Here is a 13,047-nt window from a genome sequence, read left to right on the forward strand (position 1 = left end):
AATAGAATAAAAGATGTCCTTCACAAAACTTTTTGAGTAAAGAGTGAAGTCTTAGATCTAAAATATGTCAGGAAGTTGACATTATGAAAGGATCTTCTTCTGGCATACTCAAATGATGTCACACTACATAGTTACCATAAATGCCATTTTCATATTTAACATGAAAAGACACAGTACTTTGCTAGAGTGGGTTACCAAAATATGTATAGCATAGCCCCATTTCTATTTAAAATATGTATTTATACATGCCAAGAAAAAATTCTATGATAGACATCAATGTTAATGGTAGTTATCTCTATATGACGAGATTATAGAAGAGATTTCTTTTTCTCTATACATTTTCTGGCATTTAGTGTATATTTTTTCCAATGAGGATATATTACTTCTAAAATAAGAATTAAACAGTAAAGATAGTTTTAAAAGATTTCATGCATGTGAATTGTGCAAAAGGTTGCTGGTCAGTGTACCCAAAATTTGAAGGGCAGAGTGTCCTCCACCAGCTAGTTTGTTGTTGTTTAGTTGCTAAGTCATGTCCAGCTCTTTTGCAACCCCATGGACTGTAGCCTGCCAAGCTCCTCTGTCCGTGGGATTTCCCAGGCATGGATGCTGGAGTGGGTTGCCAGTTCCTCCCCCAGGGGGTCTTTTTCCATCCAGGGATCAAAACCATGTCCCCTGCATTGACAGGCAGATTCTTTTACCACTTAGCCCCCAGGGAAGCCCACCCTCTACTGAGAATGGTGCAAAAATCAAGCACCAAGTCTCCAGATGGGCTTGGGGCTGGAGTTTCAGGTGAAAAAGGATTGCTTTTCCAGTGAGCAAGGGTCATGGGAATCCTCAGATGCTTGCATGGGTAGTCCAGGGGCCCTGGGCCCTCGATTCTGAGCCTAGTACCTACGTGTCAGAGAGGATGCGGATGTTGTAAGAGCCACAGAAGACATTCCTCTCCTCCATCTGCACCTGCTGAGTCTCCTGGTTCTGGTATGCAGTCCACAGGTTGTAGTCATTCTAACAAGGGAATACCCGCAGTCAAAGGACAGCAGCGACCTGACCCAGGGTCCCAGACATGCACCTTGGGATTCCCCCCTGGCAAGGGTGCAGGGGTCCATGGCCTCCTCCTCTTCAGGCCATGGCAACCGCTACGTGGTGATGGGGAGGGGGCCGACCAGTGAGAAAAGGAACCCCTGAGTGCGAAAATACTGAATTGAGGGTCCTGATTCCTCTTCTACCTCTGATTCTGTGAACGTCCAGTGCTGCTGATAACACAACTTTTTTAAACTGAGCTCAGGACCAAGAGGCATGCAAAATAAAGTCACTGGTGCCCCTTGACTGACCATTTCATGGAACCCGGGGATTTATGTTTATGTTGTGTACATGTAACAGTACAGAGCATACTTGCAGGAACTCGAGGCACAAGTGAAATCACTGCTGCACGTTCTGGGCCTTGTGTGTCGAGGTCTTCATGCATCAGCAACCCTCATCTCCTCACAGCTGCGTCACACAGCATGTTACCTGCCCCACCAAGTATTCTCATCATTTCACAGATGAGACAGCTGAGCCTCAGAGAGGGTAGCCTCAGAGAGGCCCTGCCCCCATGTCCTTCCCCATCCCCAGCCACAGACTTCTGCGGCCATGAAATGCAGGGACAGACCAGTGGTGGGGACACCCAGTGATCCTGACATTGCTGCTGGCTCTCAGCTGCCCACTAGATGCTTGGTGTCATGGACGTAGGACCTGATGTGGGAGCTGCAGTCAGGAAGGACTCCAAGAAGACACCCAAATGAGCCCTCACTTAACAGATGAGGAAGATAAGGCTTAAGGAGAGGAAATCACTTGCTTACGGACACACAGCACAGGACTCTGGCCTCCTTCTTGGGGTACGTTACCTCCCATACCCCACATCCATATGCTCTATTCCATATCCTCCATACCCCACATCCATAATATGCTCTATCCTGTACCCTCTGATGTCTGACATCCTTATGTGAGATCCGAGCCTGGACTTCGGCCTTCCGTGGCCAGTAAGAAAGGACGCCCTACAGTCACTTACCCCAGATGCCATCAGAACCCACCTTCGTTCTCAGTTTCCACTTCTGATTTTTCACACGTAGGCGCTTCCCATCATCTGTCATTTTCGGGATTGGGATAATAATCTTGCTGGCGTAACTAGGGTCTATTCCCCTGGTGTAGGACCCCTGGGGGAAATAACAGAAAACAGTTATTCTTTGTCCTTACACTCCAAGAGAAAACTAAAAACTAGTGCTTGGCAGAGTCTGAAAGATGGACAAGCACTGGCCCAGGAAGGCCTGGGCCTGGAGAGTTGGGCCAGTGGTATGGGCAGACTGGCTCGAGGAGGGTAATGACATCAAATGTCCAAGGAGAACCAGCAAGAACGGTGGGTGGCATGGCTGATTCATGTCAATGAATAGGAAAAACCACTACAATATTATAAAGTAATTAGCCTCCAATTAAAATTAATTAATTAATTTAAAAAAAACAGTGGGTGGTCCCCAGCCTCCAGCATATGGCCTGCCTCAGGGCCTCCTCATCTGTCTCCTGTCCCCTCCCTCTGCTGGGAGAAAACCAGACTACCAGGAACCCCTGATTTAGAGTCAGGCTTCAGGCAAGAGACAGAACTGTAAATGCCAGAGGTGGTTACTAGCCAGGGAATAATGCATCATAACCTAAAAATACACTTTGTGGCCCTGTAAACGTCTGTGTACATGAGGCTCTCTTATGGCACAAGCTCTGGTAAGGCTCCCTGGGGAAAGCTCACAGCTCCATGGGGTGTGGGGAAGGCTCTGCCTCTCTCTGCCTGCGGGGCTTCTAGACGGGGTGCTCCCCACTAGAGAGTCAATGGTGATCGGGAATCTGGACATGAAAGCAGTGAAGAAGCAGCCCACGTGGAGCTGGAGGCCAGTCGGGGGCCACCACAGACAGGAAGGCTGGGCAGAAAGGAGGCTGGTCTGACCTGCCCCTCCCAGACAGGCCATACCTGCAGGAAGGTGATCTGGTGCTGGATGAAGGAGTGCATGGACAGGTCGGTCTTGACCTGCTGTGCTAGCGCCGCCCAGTGCTGGCTCACAAAGCTACACCTGTTCAAGGTGCTCCTATCCAGCAAACCTGGAAAAACAAGAGGTGGGCCTGGGAACCTCCCACCTGGGCCACGATGAGGGAGAGGGGGTGCTTGAGAAACCCCCCAACAGGCCCCACATACTTAGAATATACTTGGAGAGGTGGATGGGCAGCTGGCGGATGAAGTCGCAGTACCTGCTGACCCCAGAGGACAGTTCTCTGACGGTATCCAGCTCCAGCAGCACATCAGGGGCCGGGGCCAAGCCTGATTTGGCTTTTTCAGAAAATAGCCTGTTCATCTCGGAAATACACTGGAGCGAACTCTTCCACTGCATTTCTAGAGGGAATCCGGGGAAGGGGGCACAGCTGGGGCATCTTTGGGATGGGTCCAAGCCCACCCAGGGACGTGTGCTTTCTTCGAGCACTTATGGGCTTCCCTGGTGGCTCAGCCAGTAAAGAATCTGCCTGCAATGCAGGAGACTCATGTTCAGTCCCTTGGCCAGGAAGATCCCCTGGAGAAGAAAATGTCAACCCACTCTGGTATCCTTGCCTGGGAAATCCAATGGACAGAGGGGTCTGGTGGGCTACAGCTCATCCGTATGTGTACTTAGTCGCTCAATAGGGTCCGACTCTATGCGGGGTTGCAAAAAAGTCAGACACGACTTGGCAACTAAACTACCACCACCACCAGGCCCAAAACAAGTCCTTGCCAAAAGCTCCCCCACCAAAACAGAGCTCATCAGAGTCTACCCTGAGGCCACTGACCTTTGGTCATTTCTTCTGCCAAAGTGAAAATACCATTTCCCCTAACCAAGCTGAGAACCAAGCAGTTTTCAGCATTCCCAGCTCAAGGTGACATCTGCAGCATGAAAACTGCCCTGCTGGTGAAAAGGCATGGTGTCCAAAGTTCCCTTTAAAGGGTCTCAACAAGAAAAAGCCTCAGACAATTTCAAAAGAAAGGGGTGGGCGAAATAAGATGGACAAGATGGTGACAATTACTGAGCCTGGAAGACAGTTAACATGGGTGACAATTACACTGTTCTACCTCCTTGGAACAGACCCTGATGCCAGGAAAGATGGAAGGCAGGAGGAGAAGGGGGCAACAAAGGATGAGATGGTTGTATGGCATCATCGACTCGATGGACAGGAGTTTAAGCAAGCTCCAGGAGACAGGGGAAGAGAGAGGAAGGAGCCTGGCGTGATACAGTCCATGAGGACACAAAGAATCAGACACGACTTAGTAACTGAACAACAAAAACAAACCTATTTTTTGAAACTTCATATTTTCCGTATAAAAAGCGTTTTAGAACCTATGCTTTGTGTTTCCTATATTTATTCCATGTATGTGTCTTGATTCAAAAACCAACTGAGGACAGCCTTAAGGTCAGAGCCCAATTCCCCACTGCTCTTATTTCCACCTCAAGACTGAATCCAGAGACAGCCCTGGTGGCCCAGTGGTAAAGACTGCACTCCCACTCCAGGAGCCCGAGTTCAATCCCTGGTCAGGGAACTAGGTTCCTCATGCCACAACTAAAGATCCCACATGCCACAACTAAGACCTCACAGAGCCAAACAAATAAATAAAAAGGCTGAATCCAGTGCTGCAAAAATAGCTCCTGGTGGGCTGGATCCTGGAGGTGCCCCTCCCCCTCCCTGTACCAGAAGTCGGGGGACTAGACCAAGGGGTACAGCCTGGTGCAGAGGAAGACTTAGGATCGCACCGACTGATTATCATCCTTGTTTCTCACCCCAGCAGTGAGCGTGTGCACGCTCAGTCGCTCACTTGCGCCCGATTCTGTGACCCCGTGGATTAGCCCACCAGGCTCCTCTGTCCATGGGATTCTCCTAGCAAGAAGACTGGAGCGGGCTGCCATTTTCCTCCTTCAGGGGATCTTCCTGACTCAGGCATCAAACCTGCGTCACCTGTGTCTCCTGCATTGCAGCCGGATTCTTTACCCACTGAGCCACTGGAGAAGCCCACTTACCAGACATGGGATTAAATGAGGGAATAAACACCAGAGTGCCCAGCCCACTTTGTAGACAACAAATGAGTGTGAGTTGCCCACATCTGTCCTCCTCAGATGCCATCACCTGCCAGCCCCTCCAGGTCCTTGGGGACCCCTCCCCTTGGGCTTTCCTGCCACCAGCGGACTTACCAGCAGTGGCTGCTCCCCGCCGCACAAGGTCATGCAAGCTTGCTTTTCCTGCAGCTTTGGACAACGGGAAGGTTGTATGCCTGGTTCTGGCTGCCCAGCAGACTTGTGAGGTGTCGCACGAGTGTACGTGGCCTTTCTCAGGGATTAAAAACATGTTGGTAAAGTCTGGGTCAGTCCCTAAAGAACAAAAGACCAAGACGAGCGGCCCTTGAAGCAGGTGCATGGAGAGGAAGTGCTGAAGAAAAGTGGCTTCAGGTCTACCGGTTTCTCTTAAATCTACACAAAACAGACCAGTCCAGTCATGTCTGTTTTTATTTAGGGGCCTCTGAGTTTCTACACAAAAGTCACAGAAAGCCTCTGTTAGCCTTTGCCACCCTGCCTGCACTGTAAACCTCATCAGTTTTCTACATACATGAGGATAGAGACTGAGAGAGAGGGAAGGAGGACAAGAGAGAGAAAAAGAGGCAGCAGTTGAAAGAGGGATCGCTTTTTCGAAGCACTTTTAATTTTCTTCGGTGATATGAATAAATGCCCTTGAGTCAAATTAGAAAATTTCACTTTTAAGAGAGAAGCTCCCCTAGGAGAGGGAGACCTGTAAATACAAGGAGCTGATTCCTACGGTGGGGGAGGACCTCAGAGCAGGGTATGTATATGGACAGATCTGCTTCCCTGCCTGGAGGGCAGCCTTGCCCATGGGAGATGCTTAGGATGGGAGGCCTGGTTTTCACCCCCCAACCGGATGACCACAACCAAGTCACTCAGATTCGCTGAACTTCAACATCATTACCTACAAAAATAAAGGTGCTGGACTGGTCAATCTCTAACCTAACTGATGGGATTCTCTGACTTTCTCCACCACTTCTTCATTCCATATGATTATTCTTTTACTTCCTGGACACACCAAAGAAAGCAAGTGCCTTTATCAGGTTCTAATAGCCCTCTGCGTGCATGCTTAGCCTCTTCAGCCCCGTCCGACTCTTTGTGACCCCAGGGATTATAGCCCGCATCTATTCATGGGATTCTCCAGGCAAGAATACTGGAATAGGTTGCTATTTCCTTCTCCAGGGGATCTTCCCAACCCAGGAATTTTTACCCACTGAGCCACCTGGGAAGCCCCTAACAGTCCCCTAGGGAGCTGTAAAGTTTCTTGAAATTCTATGAGTCTGCAAATAGGACCACACTGCAAATAGGACCATGGACAGCAGGAATCCCCCACTCTCAAGAGCACAACCTCTGAATCTCTCCATCTCTTGCCCCCTTCCATCCTTCTCCCATGCCGCTAAACCTCTGCTTGCCTTTCTAGACACCCCCCTGCAACCCCAGTCCCTTGCCTCCTTTCTGGCTGCTTTTGCTGCCCTAGTCCAGCTGGCCAATACCTTCTCACCAACAGACTGGACCACTGGCTCCCAAAATGAGGCGCACAGACCAATATCAGCATCTCCTAGCAACATGTTAGCAGTGCAGACTCATAACCCACATCATATCTGCTGGGTCAGGAGCTCTGGGGGAGGACCACAGCCACCTGGGTGTTAATAAGCCTTCCAAGTGATTCTGATACAACAATAATGGAGAACTCCTATCCCAGCCTTATTCAGTCCTTTCATGCCTTCAGAAGACTCTTGAGAAGTTCCTTGGACAGCCAGGAGATCAAACCAGTAAATCCTAGAGGAAGTCAACCCTGAATATTCATTGGAAGAACTGATGCTCCTTGAAGGTGAAGCTCCAATGTTTTGGCCACCTGATGTGAAGATCAGACCCGCTAGAAAAGACCCTGATGCTGGGAAAGACTGAAGGCAAGGGGCTGGGAGTGGCAGAGGATGAGATGGTTAGATAGCACCATTGGCTCAAGGGATATGAATTTGAGCCAACTCTGGGAGATAGTGGAGGACAGAGGAGCCTGGCATGCTACAGTCCATGGGGTCGCAAAGAATTAGACACAACTTAGAGACTGAACAACATCTGACCCAGCTTTGGGTAAACTCCACATCCAGGTTCGATTTCATGTCCAAGCAAGAAATACAGTGGAATGAATGGAAATAGGGCTTCCCTGGTGGCTCAGGCGGTAAAGAATCTGCTTGCAATGCAGGAGACCCAGGTTCGATCCCTCAGTCAAGAAGATCCCCCGGATAAGGGAATGGCAACCCACTTCAGTGTTCTTGCCTGGGGCATCCCATGGACAGAGGAGCCTGGTGGGCTACAGTCCATGGGATCGCAAAGAGTAGGACACGACTGAGCGACTAACGCTTTGACTGAATGGAGAAAAGTCCTAGGTTTGGACCTCTTGGCCTGGTTTCCGTGCAGTAACCTTAACCCCCTCCCAAACCCACTTCAATCCTGAATGCACTGAGGCGGGAACCAGCCTGGCACTCATGAGCAGAGACAGAGGGACCAGCCACTTCTGGGCTTCAGGGATGAAGAAGTCCCTGAGCCACACTTGACAGCTGAAAGTTCCTTCTGCATGTGTCATTTCTCATTTTCCAGAAGGAAGTCACATTTCAGCAGCTTCTCCTTCAGTCAATAGGACCAGGCACCAGGATGGTGGCTCAGTCGGTAAAGAATCTGCCTACAATGCAGGTGAGACCTGAGTTCTATCCTGGGAAGTTCCCGTGGAGAAAGAAATGGCAACCCACTTCAGGATCCTTGCCTGGAGAGTCCCATGGACGGAGGATCCTGGCAGGCTACAGTCCATGAGGTCGCCAAGAGTCGGACATGACTGAGCAACTAGCCGACCACCACCTGCCATCTGGCAGTGCCCCGTCAACCTGAGCTCGTCCACACCTCCCATCCCTTCATAGTCTCCAGGGACCCCCGGTCTCTCTACCTGTGGCCTCGCTTACCTGAGGCGTCACCCCACTCTCTCAGAAACAGGACTCTGATGACATCAGTGGCGGTGAGCAGCAAGCCGGGGTCACACATCTGCAGCAGCAGGAGCGTGTAGTTGGCCTTCGTCCGCTGGCTGCTGTTCTGGAGCCAACGCAGAGCCTCCCGCATCTTCTGCTCCACCGTCTCGTCCAGCGTTTGATTCCAGGACTGGATCATCTTGCCCTCCTTCCTGCTCAGGTCGACTCGGGTCCTGTGGTAGACCAGGTCCTTGCCCTGTGTGGTCTGCAGGAGGGTTAGGAAGTAGTGTAACAAGTACGGGCTGTCCAGTTGCTGCAGGACACTCACCAGGAACCTCCTCTGGAACCCAGCACCCACCCTCCAGAACCACTCTCGCGTGGAGAAGATCTTCCAGGCCAGGATGCACGTCTCACACTTCTGGCACACAGGGAGAGAATCATTCCCCTTCTCACAGCGAAAGTACGGGGCATTCTTGAGCCTGGACTCCAGGTTTGCCATGGCCCCGAGAAGACTGGCTCATTTTATCCTTGCCAGACGGACAGTAGACGCTGATGAGTATCCCAGTTGAGCCTTTTCCGACATGAACATCTCTCGAAGAAAAGGTACACTGCTCCAATGGGGTGGAGAGCTCGTCTCTCCCAGAAACTGCCGGTTGAGTCTGGCTTTCAGTACTGACCTCCTAGGAAACATGCCTTTACCGTAAATCTCCTAAGCCTGGTGCTGCTCAGAGGGAGGCAGTTGCTGTATATTCTGAAAGAGCTGGTCATCTCATTTCTAGAACAGCAGGAAGAGAGGTGGTCAAATCTAGATAGTGGATGGACCCCTTTTAAAGAGAAAATTATATGGTGGAAAATTATAAGCCTGGTGTTGAGGCTTCCATTGTTGTTGTGAATGAATTTTAAATATTTATGAATATGAAATGAGATAGAGGCTTCTGTGGATGGCTGTTTAGCTAGAATGATCTTGCATGTTTATAGCTATCTTCTTAACATCGAAGTGAAAACACAAATGCTTAATGTATGTTTGCCTGGTAGGCTACAGTTGGACATGACCGAGTGACTAAAACTTTTGCTTCAGTTTCACTTCACTTTTCAAGTTACTTAAGTGTTTCAGAATGCTAACCAAGGGACTTCCCTGGCTGTCTAGTGGTTAAGATGCTGCCCATCCAACACAGAGGGTGTGGGTTCAATCCCTGGTCCGTGAACTACAATCCCACATACCGAGGAACAACTAAGCCCATGTGCCACAACTACAGAGTCTGTGCACTGTGATGACAGATCCCTGATAACACAAGGAAGATCCTAAGGCCTGCGACCAAGACCCAACCACAGCCAAGTAAATACAAATAATAAAGTGAATAAATAACAACAAAGACCCAACCACAGCCAAGTAAATAAATATATTACAGTAAATAAATAATAATTTAAAAAAAAAGAATCCTAAATGGAAATCTCTGCAGGTAAAACTCCTTAGTGAAAAAAAAGTCATTGGGCCTGAGCATATATTTGGGGTCTCTTCAAGCTTCAATCACATGCCAACCCTGGTGTCAGGAGACACCACAGCTGAGTGGAGAAGAGCGGGGAGTCTGGGGTCAGACCCCTGGGTTTGGACCCCAGCCCAGCTGCTCACAAGGTCTGTGAACACAGGTGGATTACTTAACCCTTTATGCTGCAGTCTCCTCATCTGTAAAAGGGAGACAACTGTTCAGTTCAGTCACTCAGTCGTGTCCAACTCTTTGTGACCCCATGAACCACAGCACACCAGGCCTCCCTATCCATTATGAATTCCCGGAGTCCACCCAAACCATTGAGTGGACTCAAATGCCCATTGAGTTGGTGATGCCATCCAACCATCTCATCCTCTGTCATCCCCTTCTTCTCCTGCCCTCAATCTTTCCCAGCATCAGGGTCTTTTCCAATGAGTCAGCTCTTCGCATGAGGTGGCCAAAGTATTGGCGTTTCAGCTTCAACATCAGTCCTTCCAATGAACACCCAGGAATGATCTCCTTTAGGATGGACTGGTTGGATCTCCTTGCAGTCCAAGGGACTCTCAGGAGTCTTCTCCCAACACCACAGTTCAAAAGCACCTTCGGCGCTCAGCTTTCTTTATAGTCCAACTCTCACATCCATACATGACTACTGGATAAATTATAGCCTTGACTAGACGGACCTTTCTTGACAAAGTAATGTCTCTGCTTTTTAATATGCTATCTAGGTTGGTCATAACTTTCCTTCCAAGGAGTAAGAGTCTTTTAATTTCATGGCTGCAATCACCATCTGCAGTGATTTTGGAGCCCCCAAAAATAAAGTCAGCCACTGTTTCCACTGTTTCCCCATCTATTTGCCAGAAAGTGATGGGACCAGATGCCATGATCTTGGTTTTCTGAACGTTGAACTTTAAGCCAACTTTTTCACTCTACTCTTTCACTTTTATCAAAAGGCCCTTTAGTTCTTCTTCACTTTCTGCCATAAGGGTGGTGTCATCTGCATATCTGAGGTTATTGATATTTCTCCCAGCAGTCTTGATTCCAGCTTGTACTTCATTCAGCCCAGCGTTTCTCATGATGTACTCTGCATAGAAGTTAAATAAGCAGGGTGACAATATACAGCCTTGACATACTCCAGTTCCTATTTGGAACCAGTCTGTTGCTCCATGTCCAGTTCTAACTGTTACCTCCTGACCTGCATACAGATTTCTCAAGAGGCAGGTCAGGTGGTCTGGTATTCCCATCTCCTTCAGAACTTTCCACAGTTTATTGTGATCCACACAGTCAAAGGCTTTGGCATAGTCAATAAAGCAGAAGTAGATGTTTTTCTGGAACTACCTTGCTTTTTCAATGATCCAGCAGATGTTGGCAATTTGAGGTCTGGTTCCTCTGCCTTTTCTAAAACCAGCTTGAACATCTGGAAGTTCACGCTTCACGTATTGCTGAAGCCTGGCTTGGAGAATTTTGAACATTACTTTGCTAGCATGTGAGATGAGTGCAACTGTGCAGTAGTTTGAGCATTCTTTGGCATTGCCTTTCTTTGGGATTGGAATGAAAACTGACCTTTTCCAGTCCTGTGGCCACTGCTGAGTTTTCCAAATTTGCTGGCATATTGAGTGCAGCACTTTCACAGCATCATCTTTTAGGATTTGAAATAGCTCAATTGGAATTCCATCACCTCCACTAGCTTTGTTCATAGTGATGCTTCCTAAGGCCCACTTGACCTCACATTCCAGGATGTGCAGCTCTAGGTGAGTGTGAGTGATCACACCATCGTGATTATTGGGTCATGAAGATCTTTTTGTACAGTTCTGTGTATTCTTGCCACCTCTTAATATCTTCTGTTTCCATTAGCTCCATAATATTTCTGTTCTTTATTGAGCCCATCTTTGCATGAAATGTTCCCTTGGTATCTCTAATTTTCTTGAAGAGATCTCTAGTCTTTCCCATTCTATTGTTTTCCTCTATTTCTTTGCATTGATCACTGAGGAAGGCTTTCTTATCTCTCCTTGCTATTCTTTGGAACTCTGCATTCACACAGGTATACCTTTCTTTTCTCCTTTGCTTTTCACTTCTCTTCTTTCCACAGCTATTTGTAAGGCCTCCTCATACAGCCATTTTGCTTTTTTGCATTTCTTTTGCTTGGGGATGGTCTTGATTCCTGTCTCCTGTACAATGTCATGAACCTCCATCCATAGTTTATCAGGCACTCTATCTATCAGATCTAGTCCCTTCAATCTATTTCTCACTTCCACTGTATAGTCATAAGGGATTTGATTTAGGTCATACCTGAATGGTCTAGTGGTTTTCCCCACTTTTTTCAATTTAAGTCTGACTTTGGCAATAAGGAGTTCATGATCTGAGCCACAGTTAGCTCCTGGTCTTGTTTTTGCTGACTGTATAGAGTTTCTCCATTTTTGACTGCAAAGAATATAATCAATCTGATTTCGTGTTGACCATCTGGTGATGTCCATGTGTAGAGTCCTCTCTTGTGTTCTTGGAAGAGGGTCTTTGCTATGACCAGTGCGTTCTCTTGGCAGAAGTCTATTAGCCTTTGCCTTGCTTCATTTTGTATTCCAAGGCCAAATTTGCCTGTTACTGCAGGTATCTCTTGCCTTCCTACTTTTGCATTTCAGTCCCCTATAATGAAAAGGACATCTTTTTGGGGTGTTAGTTCTAGAAGGTCTTGTAGGTCTCCATAGAACCATTCAAATTCAGCTTCTTCAGTGTTACTGGTCGCGGCATTGACTTGGATTACCATGATATTGAATGGTATGCCTTGGAAACCAACAGAGATCATTCTGTGTCAGCATCACTTCAATGTCAGTGTGAGGATTAAATGAGGTATTATTACATGCGAAGCAGGGCTTCCCCACTGGCTCAGACAGTAAAGGATCCCCCTTCATCCTTTACTGGATGGAAGGATGATCCTCTGGAGAGGAAGGAAGATCCTCTGGAGAAGGGAATGTCAACCCACTCCAGTATTCTTGCCTGGAGAATCCCATGGACAGAGGAGCCTGGCGGGCTCCAGTCCATGGGGTAACAAAGAGTCAGACATGACTTAGCAACTATAACACCATCAAAAGGCAGGCAATGGCATGAGCATTTCTAGCACCCACATTTGGAAACTAGCTACTCCCAGAGAAAGGCGGTGGAGGTCATGGCCAGGCTGGTCTTATAAAATGTTAGGGTGAAGACAGGACCCAGAAGGAGATCAGTGCTAACAGCTCAAGCCTGGAGAAGAGGCAAGAGTGGATTAGCTTCTGGTCCACCAGGAAGGCCAGATAGAGCAGAGAGGCCCAAAGCACCTGTATAGGGGGCATGTTACCCCTGGATATGCTACAGACTGGAAGCAGCTTGTTCCTAAAGGTCTAAATAAATTAGGGTTTTAATCTGTGGGGCAGACATACACCAAAGAAGCAGTTTTACAATCCAATTTGGCCTTGACTTCATGTTTGAAGGCCCAACCTTGGGAGTTAGAGATGGGCTGGA

At 48.2% G+C, this 13,047-nt stretch overlaps 1 protein-coding gene across 1 annotated transcript in view; it reads right to left on the bottom strand.

Moving 5' to 3' along the window:
* The window catches only part of CDRT1 (CMT1A duplicated region transcript 1), a 30,691-nt gene extending 21,949 nt beyond the window's left edge, over window positions 1–8,742 (bottom strand). The window contains exons 1-6 of the mRNA XM_013972619.2: window positions 8,066–8,742; window positions 5,229–5,405; window positions 3,215–3,409; window positions 2,993–3,120; window positions 2,070–2,192; window positions 896–1,005 (exon numbers count right to left, since the gene is read on the bottom strand). Of these exons, the coding sequence (XP_013828073.2) occupies window positions 896–1,005; window positions 2,070–2,192; window positions 2,993–3,120; window positions 3,215–3,409; window positions 5,229–5,405; window positions 8,066–8,567 (1,235 nt within the window). The 5' untranslated portion in view covers window positions 8,568–8,742. The remainder of the gene's footprint in view (window positions 1–895; window positions 1,006–2,069; window positions 2,193–2,992; window positions 3,121–3,214; window positions 3,410–5,228; window positions 5,406–8,065) is intronic.

This window comes from Capra hircus, chromosome 19 (genome assembly GCF_001704415.2).
Source record: "Capra hircus breed San Clemente chromosome 19, ASM170441v1, whole genome shotgun sequence".
NCBI lineage: Eukaryota > Metazoa > Chordata > Mammalia > Artiodactyla > Bovidae > Capra > Capra hircus.